The following is a 17,450-nucleotide window of genomic DNA, read 5'->3' on the forward strand; positions in this document are numbered from 1 at the left end:
GTGATATTGCAACTGATTTATCTGGACAGGTGCAAACAAGATGAAGGGAGATGCAAGAAACTGGAGATGCTGGAATCTTGAGCAAAAAACAGTGCTGGAGAAACTCAGCGGGTCAGGCAACATCTGTGGAGGGAATGGACAGATGACGTTTCAGGTTGGGGCCCTTCTTCAGACACAAAGAAAACTGCAAATGGTGGAAATTTGAGCAGAAGAAAGTGCTGGAAGAAGGATTCTGAAGATAAAGGGTCCCGATCCGAAATGCCTTCTGTCCATTCCCTCCACAGATGCTGCCTAACCCGCTGAGTTCCTCCAGCACTTTATGAAGATGAATGAAGAAGCAGGTGAAAGATAATAATCGGTGATAGAACTTAAGGTACAAAGCACTGCAGTTGCTTGTAATCTTTAATAAGAAAGGAATCTGTAAGGGTTTCCCCCCATGGTCCAGTTTCCTTTTGTATCCTATGGATGTGCTGAAAATGTAATTGCCTACTGTAAATGACTCCTTTGTGTAGATGCATGGGCAAGCGTGGGAGGAATGCATCGCTGTGAGAGAGGGAAATAGTTTAATTTATTTAGTTTACTTTATTGTCACAGTTAAAAGCTTTTTTTTTGTGTTCCATCCAGTCAGTGAAAAAACTGTATGATTACAATCAAATTTCCACAGTGTACAGATACAGGACAAAGGGAATAACGTTTAGTACAAGATAAAGTCTGAATGAAGTTAGTCCGAAGGGTCTCCAGTGAGGTAGATGGTAGATCAGGGCTGCTCTATACTTGGTGATAGGATGGTTCACTTGCTTCATAGCTGGGAAGAAACTGTCTCTGAATCTGGAGTTTTTCAAACTTGTGTATGTCTTGCCTGATGGGAGAGGGGAAGAGAGGGAGTGACTAGATGTCCTTGATGTGGCTTTGCACTGTGAAGGAGTATGGACTAGATGGGCCGAATAGCCACTTTCCTTGCGGTTATCTGATCAGATGAAGCATTCCACCAAGGGTCGCCCAATCTGTACCTTGTTTCTTCAATGTGGAGAAGACCATGACATCAACTCTGACTACAAGTGCAACAAATCCAACAAAATCCAAGAGAATCAATTGCTGCTCCATCTGGAAGAAGCATTTGGGTCACTGAATGGTGGGAGGAAAGTGGTTTAAAAGCAATCTCCTGTGTCAAAGGCTGATTGCTAGCAGTTCCCTTTGAAAATGCTGGCTGCGGCTATCACTGTCAGATTCAATTTTTCAGGCAGATGACAGTTCTAATGAAAGGACTTTGACCTGAAACATTTTTGCCAGAACCTACTGCCAATTTCAAGCCACCCACACTTACCGCTGACATACAGAAAGAAATGTAAGCTTAACTCTGGCAGATTCCCTGATGCTGATTTACTGGTAACTTAAGTTCAACCTGTAATCATATAAACTTGCATGATGGTTGCTCACCGTTCCAACTAGTACCCATCTGCCTATCAATCTGCCTCACTCGCACGCACCCATCACTTGCCAGGTTTTGTTCTGCCTCCACCTTCCCCCTACTCCACCTTCCCCCTACTCCACTCCCTCCACAGATGCTGCTTGACCCGCTGAGTTCCACCAACACTTGTTGTTCTGCTTGAGATTCCAGCATCTCTTGATTCTCCATCAGACAACTAACCTCATCGATGACCCGTCTCTTATCTTGTAGACTATTCCCTATAGATTCTGAAATATATTGTTCAGTACTTCTGAATGAGTTCATTCTGGAAACGTGTTGCTTTTAATTCCCTGAGCAGTTCTGTTTCACCCAATCCATGTAAAAATAAGATCTTTTGTAACTTGATTCACTGTAAACATCCCAGTTCTCACGTCTTAACATAAGCTGGCGGATAGTTCCCTTCCATCCTTCGTGTTCCTCAGCTTGATCACCATTAGTGATGTCACTCCTCTTGACTGTTGTACAGGTCCACCACCGATTTTCCCTCACCCTTGGTTCCAGAGCCTTTCTGGATTATCCATTTTGCCGGAACAATAGATGTCACGACTTCCGAGAGGAATCCCAACTGTACCAGGATGGTCCACCACGGCAGCCCAGGGGCCCAGATACCGGCCCCCAAAGTGGGTCTTGGAAGTCGGATATTGGAATGGACCTGCCCCACTGGTCAGGTCAGAGTTCCAGAGCCTTGAAGGGGAAAATTCGACCAGCTGATCGTCCACGAAAGTCCCGATGAGGTCGAGATCGGCCATCTCACCCAGCCTTGGCGCACATTTTCCGTGTGTCTTCCGAGGAGGGTTCCAAGCGTGCTCTCGTCATTTTGCCGAATTAGAGGTGCCAGACCACCAGTTGTCGGAAAATCGGCGGTGGATCTGTAATTGTGACTTTTATAGTTTTTGCTTTCTTTCCTGATTCTCTTTTATGTTCTGAAGACTTTTTAATTCCCATCTGAAACCCTGTTTGTCTTTCTCAGACATAAGATCCAGCAATTAAGCTGGAATCTATTTCCAATGCTAATTCTGAGCATCACATGAAATGGTCCTTCCAACCAACATGTCTTGATCATTAAAAATCAAAACAAATACAGCAGCAGATGCTGGAAATCTGGAACCCTGCTGAGTTTATCCAGCATTATCTATTTTTATTACGCCTCTTATTATTCACTAACCCATTCAGTCCTTATGCTTGTAATTCATAAATTGCTCAGTCATCAGACCAAACCTGACATGGATTAATGGTGTACATCTTCCACCAAGATCTGCTTGAAGATACCCCATGGATCAGAATAAGACAGGACAAAAAGTGGTGGACACTGCCTGGCAAATAGGACCAGCTTAGATGGGTCATCTTGGCCGTAGATAGATACAAAGCTGGAGTAACTCAGCGCATCATGCAGCATCTCTGGAGAAAAGGAATAGGTGGCATTTTGGGTTGAAACCCTCCTTCAGATTATCTGGTATCTTGGTCGTTATGGGCATGTTGGGCCAAAGGGTCTGTTTCTGTGCCGTATGACTATATGACTTTAGACTTTGGAGATTCAGCACGGAAACAGGCCCTTCTGCCCACCGAGTCAGCGTTGACCAATGATCACGTACATTAGTTCTATCCTACTCACCAGGGACAATTTACAGAAGCCAATTAGCCTACAAACCTGTACGTCTTTGGAAAGCGGGGAGGAATGCAGAACATAAATCTTCTCAGGAATCCACACGGTCACAGGGAGAAAGTGCAAACTCGATACAGACAGCACCCGTGGACTGGTTCAAATCGAGAGCTCTGGCGTTATACAGGTTGAAGGGAACATTTGTCAACATTCCAAATCTCCTCATTCTTCATGGGAAGGGGAGGTGTTGATGAGCTGTTTTTCTGATTGAATCAATGTGCTGGGTCCAGGATAGATCTTCAGTGATATGCACGCCCAGCCACTTGAAGTTGTAGACTCTCTCCACCACTGACCTGTTGATGCTTCAAGCTTGAAAGGTTGTAATAATAATAATAATAATAATGCATTTTATTTACGGGCGCCTTTCAGGACCCTCAAGGCCACCTTACAGATTAAAACAAGCAAATCACAAATATATATATATACAGGTGCACAACCTTTTATCCGAAAGCCTTGGGACCAGACACCTTTCGTAATTCAGAATTTGTCGGTCTTCGGAATGGAAATTTTTTTGCGTAGATTTTAATGGCTGGTTCAGTGGTAGAGTGCTCGGCTCATATCCGCAAGGTCGCGAGTTTGTGCCTTGATCCCAGCAGAAGAAGTTGTAGCAGGGCTGGGCTGGGCTGCTGCTGGCTGTGGGTCTCTGGGATCTCTGTGCTTGCGGTGGGCCTGGTGGTCGACGTCCAATTGGTCCTGACGTCTCCGGTGACTGCACTGACCTGCAGCCATCGCCGTCGTCAAGACAGTACAAAGCCCCCGCGCCGGTGCAATGAGCGGGGAGCTGGAGAGGGGAGGGAAGGGGTCACACACATGGCCGGGAAGCAGAGGGGTGTGGGTGGGGTGAAATTGAAGGGAGCGACAATCTGCTGCTGCCTGCACGCTGAGTTTAAAAGTTCCCACGCAAGACTCACGATACACTGTGTATCGTGTCTACCGTGGGAACTTTTTAACTCAGCGGGCAGGTAGCAACATATTGTCAATTATTAACCCTCCCGCGCAATATACTCTCACCTTCTCTTTTATGAATGGGGATTTAGTTCCCCTTTCTTCGAGGACCGACCGGAGGTTCCGCTGTCACCTCTGCGGGCCGCCCTCGGTGAACGTCCTGTCTCCCTGTCCCTGGGATAGTAGGGGGCGATCAAACAGCACAATACCCCCCTCCCCCTCCAACTCCAGAGGAATCCGCTCCCCGATGGGCCGCTACGGCGACAAGTGGCAGTTCGCCCACAGCCCGAGCTGCGCGACCCCAAGAACAAGACGTCCCTTGCACACCATCAGCTTCTGCCCATACGGGGAGCGTGTTCCTCTGGAGTTGGAACGGGGCTGGGCTGGAGTTGCTGATCTGGGATCTCCGTGCTTGCAGTGGGCCTGGGGGTCGGTGTCCCGATGAGAGGGCGCAGCTTGGGCTATGGGCGAACTGCCACTTGTCGCCGTAGCGGGCCATCGGGGAGCGGCTTCTGGTGGTCCTGATGTCTCCGGCCAGTTTGCAGTTTTCCTCTGGAGTTGGAACGGGGCTGGGCTGCTGCTGGCTGTGGGTCTCTGGGATCTCCGTGCTTGCGGTGGGCCTGGGGGTCGGTGTTCCGTTGGTCCTGACGTCTCCGGTGACTGCACTGCGCTGCTAGAATCGCCGACGTGAAGACAGTGCAAAGCCCCCGCGCCGGTGCAATGCGCGGGGAGCTGGAGAGGTGAGGGAAGGGGTCACACACATGGCCGGGAAGCAGAGGGGTGTAGGTGGGGTGAAACTGAAGGGAGCGACAATTTGCTGCTGCCTGCACGCTGAGTTAAAAAGTTCCCACGCAAGATTCACGATACACTGTGTATTGTGTCTACCGTGGGAACTTTTTAACTCAGCGGGCAGGTAGCAGCATATTGTCAATTATTAACCCTCCCGCGCAATATACTCTCACCTTCTCTTTTATGAATGGGGATTTAGTTCCCCTTTCTTCGAGGACCGACCGGAGGTTCCGCTGTCACCTCTGCGGGCCGCCCTCGGTGAACGTTTTCAAGGACCTTTCTTCAAGGACCGAAAAAATGGCCGCTATTCGGAGCTTTTCGTTATTTGGATCGTCGGATAAAAAGTTGTGCACCTGTACATAATTCGTAAAGTGAGCAGTGGCAGCTAGTCACGCCAGCGGCAACTAGTCACGCCAGCATTCACTCTCACTTCCAGCAGCCATTTTTCTACAACATAGAACATGCTTTTATTAGAAGAAATTATTTTTCCACACACCCATACAAAACAAACAAGAAGAAAAGACACAACACGCTATAGAATCCAACATGAACGTTCCCCCCACGGCAGAATCAACATTTTCCACTGCGAGGGAAGGCACTAAAATGTTCATTCCTCTTCCTCTGTGTTCACCCGAGGTCGGGGCCTATTTGAGGCCTCTGCAGTCACCGCAACGGCGGCCGATGTTACAGACCCTCCCGCCGGATGATGGAGTTCCGGCGTCGGGAGAACACACTTCAGCGGCTTGGAGTCTGTAGAACGGCCGCTTCCTCCCCGGAGACTGCGGCTCCCGAATTCCACAGGCCGCGCTGGTTGGAGCTCCGATACTGGCGATCTTGGTGAGAGATCCCAGGCTCCGCGGTGTTTGAAAGTCAGCGCCGCCCATGGCTGGACGCTCTGCGACCACAGCTCCGCAGTGTTGGTGTTGGCGGTCTCAGCACTGTGGAGCTTACCACACGGCGATCCCCGGTAAGGCATAGCCCGCTCCGCGATGGTGCTTCAGCGCTGTTCCGTCGCTGAAGCTGAGGTTCTGGCCGCCCCCCCCCCACATACTCAACGGCTCCCCCTGTTCTATTCTATATGTAGAGAAGATTTATGAGGATGTTCCTAGGACACGAGGGCCTAAGCTACTGGAATAGGTTAAACAGGCTAGGACTCTATTCCTTGAAGCGCAGCAAGATGAAGGGTGTTCTTCATAGTGTAGGAAATCATGAGAGGATTAGATCTGGTAGACGCACAGAGCCTCTTGCCCAGAGTAGTGGAATCAAAAACCAGAGGACATATGTTTAAGGTGAGTGGTGAAAGATTTAATAGGAACCTGAGAGGTAACTTTTTCACACAGGTGGGTGTATGGAACGAGCTGCCGGAGGAGGTAGGTACACAAAAATGCTGGAGAAACACAGCGGGTGCAGCAGCATCTATGGAGCGAAGGAAATAGGTGACGTTTCGGGCCGAAACCCTTCTTCAGACCGAAGGAGGTAGTTGAGGCAGGTAGTATCGCAATGTTTAAGAAACATTTGGACAGGTACATGGTTTAGACGGATATGGGCTAAGTGCTGGCAGCTGGAACAAGTGTAGATGGGACATGTTGGTTGGTGTGGGGAAGTTGGGTAGAATGGCCCCTTTCTTCGCTCCATTACACCATGACTCCATGAAAGGTTTGTTGGCTTTCCTCTTTGGTTCGTCATCTATCTCAACACTATTTTCCTGCCCAGTTTCTTCATATTTTTTATGTGAACTGGTACAGACTTGGAAAATTTTTTTCTTTGAAAGAAACTTGATATTTACCATTTTCCAAGTTGGGAGGGGGGGTTGTTTGCAGTAGTCTAGATGTAGATTGTATGAAGTTGGGATAGCAGACTGTTGGCTGATAATATGTATTGTGGTTTTGGTAATACATGCAACAGGAAGTGTGCCTGGTGAATATTCACTGAAGCTTTTGGAAAGACCAAATAGACATTTCTGTGCACGAAGGAACTGCAGATGCTGGTTTAAATTGAAGATAGACACAAAATGCTGGAGTAACTCAGCGGGACAGGCAGCATCTCTGGAGAGAAGGAATGGGTAATGTTTCGGGTCGAGACCCTTCTTCAGACTAATCAGTCTGAAGGACGGTCTCGACCCGAAACGTCTGAGATGCTGCCTGTCTCGCTGAGTTACTCCAGCATTTTGTGTCTACCTTTAAATAGATATTTCTGTTCTCCAGAAGATGATCTTTGTGAAGATTTCCTTATCAGTAAATGATGTTCAGTGAATGAAAGTATTTATTTAAATTAAATCTCTGACTTTGAAGATCTTCTGAATACTTGAGGAAACTTTGAATTTACAATGGATGAGAAATAGAGACTCTCCCCCCCCCCCCCCCCCCCCCCCCCCCCCCCCCCAAAGCCTCAGGGAGTTGCCTGACAATCTAAATATAGCTTTGTGTATCATTGGTTTCATTCTAGGAAGCTGCAGGGGAAAGTTGTAAAAAGATAACCTTTTCAAATGTGAAGAGCTGGAAAATGCAATGTTTTCCATAACAATGACAGTGTATCCAAGTAGTTAGCTGGTGACATTTCTCATGCATTTCATTCCATTCACTCTAAGTTACAATAGACCACTAGGGCGCTGATGACATCTGAATTGTTCCCACAAAAGCCATGCATAATTTGCTTGCCTGAGAATAATTGCTTTCACAAGCTCTTGTGTGGTTTGGAAAATATAAACTGGAAAGCCAGTCTCTATGGAGGGCAAATCGTAAGAACTCTATTCTTCAGCCTGATGCATTAAAGATTAAAAAAGTCCTTACCCATGCTTTAAATGTTATCCATTCTGCCACCTCTCCCACTATTCTCCATCCTGCATCCAACTCTCACTGGAACCTTTCACCAGCTTCAGAATCTTGCAAAACCTCTGCCTTTCCTCTCTGTTCATTTCACATCATCGACTTTTATCGTTTTGTTTATTGTCACGTGTGCTGAGATACAGTTGTTGCTAACCAGTCAGCGGAAAGACTACATGATTACAATCAATGTTTAAGAAGGAACTGCAGATGCTGAAAAATCGAAGGTAGACAAAAATGCTGGAGAAACTCAGCGGGCGAGGCAGTATCTATGGAGCGAAGGAAATAGGCAACGTTTCGGACCGAAACCCTGAAGGGTTTTCCTTCCCTCCATAGATGCTGCCTCACCCGCTGAGTTTCTCCAGCATAATTACAATCAAAACGTCCACAGTGTACAGATACAGGATAAAGGGAATAACGTTTTTTGTGCAAAATAAACTCCAGTAAAGTCCGATTAAAGATAGTGTGAGGGTCCTCAGTAAGATAGATAGTAGCTCAAGACCGCTCTCTAGTTGGGAAGAAACTGTCCCTGAATGTGGAGGTGTGCTATTTTACATTTCTGCATCTCTTGCCTGATGAGAGTGGGGAGAAGAGGGAGTGACTAGGGTGAGACTCATCCTTGATTATGCTGGTGGCCTTGCCGAGGCAGCATGAAGTGTAGATAGAGTCAATGGAAGGGAGGTTTGTTTATGTGATGGTCTGGGCTGCGTCCACAATTCTCTGCAATTTATTACAGTCATGGATGGAGCTGTTCCCAAACCATCCTGATAAAATGCTTTCTACGGTGCATCTATAGCAGTTGGTTCAATCCTGACTATGGGTACTGTCTCTATGAAGTTTAAACGCTTTCCCTGTGACCATGTGGGTTTTCTCCGGGTGCTCTGGTTTCCTCCCATACTCCAAAGATATACAGGTTTGTTTGTAGGTTAATTGGCTTCTATAAATTGTAAATTGCCCCTAGTGTGTAGGGTAGTGCTAGTGGACGGGGTGATCGCTGGTCAGCGCAGGGTCAGTGGGCCGAAGGGCCTGTTTCCATGCTATATCTCTAAAGTCTAAAGTCAAATGTCTCAAAGACGACTTTTGAGATAGTTTACTTTTTGGGTGGAAAACTCCCTTCAGAAATGTCATCTATAACTGCCCTCCAGGGATGCTGCCTGACCCACTGAATTACTCCTGCACTTTGTGTCTTTTTTGTAAACAAGCATCTGCAGTACCTTGCGTTTTGATTACAAAACAGACAAGTTCTATGGAAGGACAGAATGGGTCAACCTGACCAAGTGCAACCTGAGTGGAAGATTATGGAGGGCAATGATGTTTACCTACCACCAGTGCCAATGGTGCTACATAGCCCAGGAGTTGGTTATTCTGCTTGAAGCAGAAGTGTTTTCAGTTGTAAATAAGACAGTTTATATTTGATGTGTAGGAAGGAACTGCAGATGGTGTTTTACAACTGAAGATAGACACCAAATGCTGGCGTAACTCAGCGGGACAGGCAGCATCTCTGAAGAGAAGGAATGGGTGACGTTGCGGGTTTAGGTTTTAGATTTTTTATTTGTAAAAGAATATGCCAGCCCATAAAGCGTGTTAGATAAACATTCGTATGTTAGTTTCTCCTGCGTTATCTAAGACATGCAATGGTTTTGTGCGCATTTTATGCTGGTATGCTTAGGGATTCCATTCTATCTGGGAGCTAGGGAAATTAAATCTTGATGAACATTTAGGGAAAGGTCAACTAATTGTGATTAATGTGTCATGATAATGTCAGACAGAACCAGGGGGTAAATGTGTTGATTCTGGATTTGTACATATTTGTTCTCATGGACTGACTGTGTTTGGTTCTGGTATACGGTATCTGTTCATCATTAGTTCATAAATAAGTGAAATAACATTGTTATATGTTATTAAAGTTGCCAGGGGTAAACGGGATGAAAAAGGTTGGGAATCCCTACTCTAAAACCAACCTATGCTTTAAAAATTGATCCTTACTGGTAGCAACAACAATGCTTTGCACCCTGCCTTTAGACTTTAAAGATACAGTGCGGAAACAGACCCTTTGGCCCACCAAGTCCGTGCTATCTTGCGAACGCCCCATACACTAGCACTATTCTACACACTAGGGACAATTTACAATTTTACCAACATCAGTTACCCAACAAACATGTAGGTCGTTAGAATATGGGCGGAAACCCACACAGGCACAGTAAAAATGTACTAACTCTGTACAGACAAGTCCCGTAGTCCAGATGGAACCCGGGTCTCTGGCGCTGTAAGGCAGCAACTCTGCTGTGCCACAGCCGAAATGGACTTCAGCAAACCTTCATTGGACTGAGTGTGGCAAGCACTCCCACCAACACACGGTGTGTAAACATAAACAGGAATTAACTTCAAGGCAAAGGTGTAAATCTTATCTTTGTTTGTCTTCTCGGAATCTCATTTTGTAAATATTGTTATTCAAAAAGATTGATGTGGAGAAATCATTGTCTTGGAAATATACAGTCAGAGGCAATAGTGAATCTGAACAGCTAATTCATAATATCATTATGCATAGTTTAAACAATGAAGGGGATGCGTCGTTACTCAAAAACATCAAGGGAGTCAAGTGCATTTAAGTGTCATGTAACAACAACAGAACAATGAAATTCTTGCTTAACAAGCAGCTGCTTAACGAACCCGTACACACATGGATAAAGAAAATAACAAAAATATCTATAAATTAATAACCAAATTAAAGTGGGATAAGATAGGACTCGTGTAAACGTGCGATTGATAGTTGACTTGGACCCAATGGGCTGAGGGGGGGCTGCTTCCATGTTGTGTCTCTAAAATTAAAAACAAATTAATACAACACTTACCATTTGGAACTAAAATTAATGACTCAGAAAAATCATATATAACAACATTAATACAATTAGTAGTCGTATAGCAATAACTATAACAACAATAATACTTCTCTATATATTAATCCAAATAATGTTACAGGAATGTCCATGTCAACTTGAAAGTATACATTGTATTATCATATATATCTTACAGCATTATTATAAATCTTACAAAAATAAATGCAATTCAATAAGCTAAGGTTACGCTTGCAACAGTATAACAGGCCTTAAATTGAGGTGTTGACCAAGTACAGAGGGAGACTGATTTATCGTGGCAAATTTATTTCATGTGCAAGATTTTGTCCTCTCATAGAACCATAATTTTTTAATGAGAAATGCAGATTGGTTATTGTGACTTTAATAAATAAAACTTCAGTTGGAAGTATAATGCCATTGCAATGCTTGTCAGAGAAGTTTAGGCAATGTTACATTAGTGGATCTTCTCAACATATTCACCCAGTTTCTTTCTGACCTATCTTTCTATGATGTTTATAATGTTTATTTATATGCCCTATGTCAAGGATTAATGATTCTTCCTGTCTGTATGAAACAAATTAATCCACCCTCTCAATTATCCTTTCATAAGGGAATGTATATCTGGCGTAGATGCATGCATTCCTTGCACTTTGTCACCCTGATCACTGTGATCCTCCATTACCCAACTCCGGCCCTGGGAATCCCACTACTTAATTGTTTTATAATGTTTGGTTACTTCGGTTTCCTGCCATTTATCTGTGGCTCTAGTGGGGTCTTGAAGTTTACTTTATACTTTCAAGGATGTGTCAACAGAGGGTAATGAGGCACATGTGATAAGATTATGTAGGAAGTAACTGCAGATGCTGGTTTAAACTGGACACAAAAAACGGGAGTAACTCAGCAGGTCAACGGAAGAGGTGACGTTTCGTGTCCAGCCCCGTGGTCTGAAGAAGGGTAATGACCCGAAACGTCCCCATTCCTTCTCTCCAGAGATGCTATCTGACCCGCTGAGTTACTCCAGCTTTTTGTGTCTATCTTATGTGATAAGATTAGTCTTGCATTGGTCTGTGTGCATTCAGTAATTGTCTGAGTTTCATAATGAAATCTTTAGCAAAAAACAAAGTGCTGGAGGAACTCAGTAGGTCAGGCAGCATCTGTGGAGGGAATGGACAGATGATGTTTTGGGTTGAGACCCTTCTTCAGACTGAGTTCCTCCAGCACTTTGTGTTTTGCTCAAGGTTCCAGCATCTGCAGTTTCTTGTGTCTCCAAATGACACGTAAACCTTTACCTCGGGTAGGCTGGTATGCTTATTTAGTTTCAGTATTCTGAATCTTCATAAAGAATAAAGAATGAGGAGTGTGCATATAAACTGCCCACATTTTCAATAGTATTCCATCTGCCACAATTTAAGTTCGGAATTCCGTAAAACTTTATCTACCCCGGTAAGGCAAAGATCAACATCACATCATCATTGAATAATCTGGAAGTATTTTTTTAACACTTATTTTTATCTTTTTGTTGCAGTCTCCCGTTGATGAAAATTCTACACGAGGCTCCCAACAGCCTGGAATTCAGAGTTTTGTTCAAGAACTTTTCCAAGCACAGTACAGGTAACTTAATTAATCCTCTACCTCAGAAAAAGGATTTAATAGAGAATAGAGTGCAGGATTTTATTCCTGAATCCCTGAAACACAATGGATGGTTTATCAGCAGGGATTTAGAGATAACCCCATGCTAATCCAGCCGCCATTGAAGTCCGGGATACAGGATCCCTGTCTTGGATTCTGAAAGGTTTGCAATAAATAATGTTTCACAGTAAATAAATGCTAGGGTTTTATGTGTGCCTGGAATTCATTAGGGGCCATGGCAAAACTTGGAGAGTAGGCTATAAATTATTGAAGAGTTTGATCTCTCAGGAGTGAAGGATGGCACAGTAGCACAGTGATAGAGTTGCTGCCTCACAGCATCAGAGACTCAGGTTCGATCCTGACTACAGGTACTGGCTGAACAGAGTTAGTACGCTCTCCCTGTGACTGTGTGGCTTTCTTGCGGGTGCTCCAGTTTCCTCCCACACAAATACTTATACGTTATAGGTTAATATGGCTTCTGTCATTGTAAGTTATCCCTAGTGTGTAGGATAGTGCTAGTGTAGAGGGTGATCGCTGCTCAGTGTGGACTCAGTGGACTGAAGGGCTTGTTTCCACCCTGTGTCATTAAAGACTAAAGGCAGGATACAGTGTAAGTAGCGTCTCCGTTTTAGTTTTAAGTCACAGCACTTGTTGCTTCTCGTGGAGTTACAGTTTTCATTCATCACGTTACGAATGTGGCAAATTAGGGACTTTTCCAGACATCTAGTGTGTGTGCAGGAAGGAACTGCAGATGCTGGTTTACACTGAAGATAGATACAAAATGCTGCAGTAACAGCGGAACAGGCAGCATCTCTGGAGAGAAGGAATAGGTGACGTTTCGGGTAGAGGCCTTTCTTCATACAGTATGTGATAGTATATGTATCCGGTTTTACTTCCGTCCAGTCGATGAAGACAAGTTTATAGATCCTTGACCTGATATAGTTTGATAGCTATCATTTGTTGCCTGTAAGTTTAGTTTATTGGCAGTGAAAAGCTTTTGCTGCTTTTAACGCCAGTCCTCCAACAGTGTCGTTCAGAACTTGTCTATCTACTTCTTTAGCAACCACCCATTGAGGGACCTAAGAATGAATAGTGTGGAACGTGCTACATCCAGAATATATAAGATGCTGCAGTGCTGGAGGGACTCAATGGGTCAGGCAGAATGGACAGACAATGTATTGTGTTAGGACCCTTCTTTAGACACAAATATTGCCTGTCCATTCCCTCCAATGGATGCTTAAGAGAGACACAGTATGCTGGAATAACACAGCATTTGGGTCAGGCAGCATCTCTGGAGAAAAAGGAATAGGTGACGTTTCGGGTCTGAACCCTTCTTCAGGCTGCAAGATAGAGAAGGCCAGAACAAAACGGTGGCGCAGCGGTAGAGTCGCTGCCTTACAGCGCTTGCAATGCCAGAGACCTGGGTTCGATCCCGACTACGGGTGCTGTCTGTACGGAGTTTGCACGTTCTCCCCATGACTGCGTGGGTTTTCTCCAAGATCTTCGGTTTCCTTCCACACTCCAAAGACGTACAGGTTTGTAGATTAATTGGCTTGGTGTATGTGTAAATTGTCCATAGTGTGTGTAGGATAGTGTTAATGTGTGGGGATCGCTGGTCGGCACAGACTCAGTGGGCCGAAGGACCTGTTTCCGCACTGTATCTCTAAACAAAACAAAAACAAGGTCTGGCAACAGATGACCTCAGGAAGGGTGGAGTCCATAATGTCTCATTGTTGGCTGGGGAAGATGTACTAATGACAGGGTGTGAACAGTGTCTAGGGTGGAGGTGGGGTGGGGGAGGAATGCAGGAGTTACAGGAAATCTTGTATCCGTGTTGTTGAATGATGACATACAATGACATTGGGTCAAACGGCACGTGCAGAGCAATGTGTCGTTGATTTTCTGCACATCTAATTATCTGCCATCAGATGCACAATAGGGGCAAAGGACTGCTCGTTCCAGCAGAGTGAGTGAGTCTATGGTGTACAAATCCCTGTGCTGTGTCACATCCAAAGGCTCCCACTGTGTTAACTCAGTATTTTTATATTACAAATAACTGCAAAAGGCAAAGTAAATTCACCGTGGCTGAGCTGAGATGGAGGACAGTGGAGTATTAGCCCCACGACACTAACGCTGGCCTGCCTGATGCTTCTGTCCTCCTCCCTCTCCCTCCCTCTCCCCCTCTCCCCCCCTCCCTCCCCCCCTCCCCCTCCCCCTCTCCCTCTCCCTCTCCCCCCTCTCCCTCTCCCCCTCTCCCTCTCCCTCCCTCCCTCCCCCCCTCCCTCTCCCTCTCTCCCCCCCTCCCTCCCCCCTCCCCCCCCCCCCTCCCCCTCTCCTCCCTTCTCCTCCCCCCCTTCCCTCTCCCTCCCCCTCCCTCCCCTCCCCCCCCCCTCTCTCCCCCTCCCCTCTCTCTCCCCCTTTCCCCCCCTCCCCACCTCTCTCCCCCTCCCTCTCCCTCCCCCTCCCCCTCCCCCTCTCCCCCTCCCCCCCCCTCCCTCTCCCCCCCTCTCCCTCCCCCCTCAGTGTGTTTAGCCCGCTCATGCCCCTGGGTGCAGTAAACTTGTCAAACAAACCTCAGCGTTGATAGAATCCCCTGATAGAAAGGAGCAAGCCTCTGGTGAGTTATCTTAAGCAAATAAGCCTGCATTTTGGTCAGCATTACTCGACCTCTGCCCAAGAAAGGTACTGTGGCAACTCCCCCATCTCTGCCTCATGGTTCCAAGGTGCTGTGCAACTCAATGGGTCAGGCAGCATCTATGGAGGGTAGACACAAAATGCTGGAGTAACTCGGTGGCACAGGCAGTATGTCTGGATAGAAGGAATGGGTGATGTTTCGGGTCGAGACCCCACACACAGCATCTGTGGAGGAAGTAGATATTGTAACGTTTGCATTCCCTCTCTCTCCATCCCTCCTCCACTGTAGTCATCCTGTTAATATCATCCCTTCATTAACATCTCCACCATGCCAACACTGGGCCATTTCATATTTCTAGATTCCCTATCCCCTAACTCTCAGTCTGAAGAAGGGTCTCAACCCGTAATGTCACCTAACCCTTTTCGCCAGAGATGCTGCCTGACCCGCGGAGGTACACTGGCATTTTCTGTCTATCTCTGAATGGATTTTGAGTCAGGATCTTCCTTCAGACACCAATCAGTCTGAAGATTGGTCCCAAATCAGAACATAGCCGAATAATTACTTCAGAGAAAAGCCCCGACCCAAATCTGCGCCTGTCCATTCCTTCAAAAGATTCTGCCTGACCTGAGTTCCTCCAGCACTTTGTGTTTTACTCTAGATTCCAGCACCTGCAGTTACTTTGTCTACATTTTGTTGTAGCCAAAGGAAGAAGGGCCCCGAACCAAACCGTCACCTATCCATGTTCTCCAGACATACTGCATGACCCACTGAGTTACTCCAGCACATGTGTCTTTCTTTGGTACAAAACCAGCAACTGCAGTTCCTTGTGCCTGCAATTCGCTGACGCCACTTTGACTCCACGAGTTAAATGGACAACAAAACGGAATTGTTTTCAAACATTGAGAGGAATTGCTTATTGCTCTCCGGGGATCATCTGCAACTTTTTAATGCCCCGTGAGTGTAGAGCCAAGGGCAATTGTGCAAGTGGAGGGAACAAAACTCATAACAAGCAATAAATCAGCAAGCAGAGACGGAGTAACACCATGCACGACTTTTAACCTATTACTGGTTGTGATCCCTGCAACTGCAACCCAGTGTGGCTCGGACAATGGGCCTTTATGGCCATTATAACTTGAACTTGAATGCTACAGGATGGTGCCAGAAATGCAGCCTCAGTGTAATTTACTTTTCTTACACACTGGTGCTTAAGTATGAATGGTTCAATGGTCCTTTATTACATGTACCATTCAATTTGCTGTTCAGTAAATTATCACCACAATCCCAGATTTAGTACACAATGTGTAGAAACAGCCCACTGAGTGCATGTGCAAGAGTCACCAAGTTTTGGTGCCATTTTCAAAGTCCTAGTTAAAGCGGGCCATAAAGGCTTGTTGCAGCCATCGCCTCTACCTGGATCATCCCACGAACCATCGTCCCTCTCCTCGCCCGCCCACCATCAGCCGTTGTGCCTCCTGCAGCTGATCTTGATGACGCAGAAGGTAAGACTCACCCCGGTTTTCTCACTGGCACTTTGTTCTAGTGCCTGTCACCATCGCTGACTCCCTCCCCAATCCTCTCGGGACCTCTGGACTCCGGGTCAAGCAGGGGCCAGGTGATCCAGCTTTCCTCTCCGGTGCTGGTTCCTGGTTCCGTGGCAGGTGAACCAGGCCTGTTGCTGGGATGTGGTTGTGGCTCAGCGGGATCTCGTGCCTGTATATAGTAAGAGTTACGTGTGAAGAGGGATATTGTCCAATGTCACCTAGGTCACAAATGTCATCTATCCATGTTCTCCAGACATGCTGCCGGACCCAATCGGTTACTTCAGCACATTGTGTCTTTTTTTGTAAACCAACCCCTGCAGTTCCTTGTTTCCACCTCAAGATTTTTACTGAACTGTATGCAAGAAAGGGATTTCATTGTGTCTCGGTACTTGAGACAATAATGTACCATTGAGAATGACCATTAAACCACATACTGTCAGGCTAAGGGCTTTAAGGGTACTATTTATTGGTTTGCCAAGGTCATCTAATCCCTGGCAATCCACTGGCAGTGAAGGTACTGGGCCTCTCCTCACTGTAGATTAGAAGGATGAAGGGAAGAACCTCATTGAAACTTACCGCATAGTGAAAGGCCTGGATTGAGTGGGTGTGGAGAGGATGTTTCCACTAGTGGGAGAGTCTAGGACCAGAGGGCACATCTTCAGAACGTACCTTTTAGAAAGGAGATGAGGAGGAATTTCTTTAGTCAGATGGTGGTGAATCTGGGGAATTCATCTGCGAAGGCGAAGTCAGTGTTTTTAAAGCAAAGATTAAAAGATTCTTAGGTAGACAAAAATGCTGGAGAAACTCAGCAGGTGAGGCAGCATCTATGGAGAGAAGGGAATGTTTCAGGCCAAAACCATTCTTGATTGGTACAGGTGTCAGTGATTATGCAGAGATGGCAGGAGAATGGGGATGAGAGGGAATGATAGATCAGGCATGATTGAATGATGTAGACATGATGGGCTGAATGGCCTCCATGATCAGATCAATGCTTTCTTCAATGCTTTCTTTTGACCTCCAAATGGCTGTCAGCAAACAATGTTTGCAAGACATCCTGCAGGGAAGGTTTAAAGAAAGATGATTGATTTTGCCGTGGTGACTACAGC

General features: G+C 46.0%; 1 protein-coding gene across 1 annotated transcript in view; it reads left to right on the forward strand.

Annotated features, from left to right (window-relative positions):
• Positions 1-17,450, forward strand: part of LOC129708077 (ubiquitin carboxyl-terminal hydrolase 43-like) — a 285,523-nt gene that overhangs the window by 70,145 nt on the left and 197,928 nt on the right. Inside the window, exon 3 of the mRNA XM_055653607.1 lies at positions 12,065-12,150. Within this exon, the coding sequence (XP_055509582.1) occupies positions 12,065-12,150 (86 nt within the window). The remainder of the gene's footprint in view (positions 1-12,064; positions 12,151-17,450) is intronic.

Source organism: Leucoraja erinacea, chromosome 23, assembly GCF_028641065.1.
Source record: "Leucoraja erinacea ecotype New England chromosome 23, Leri_hhj_1, whole genome shotgun sequence".
Classification (NCBI taxonomy): Eukaryota; Metazoa; Chordata; class Chondrichthyes; order Rajiformes; family Rajidae; genus Leucoraja; species Leucoraja erinaceus.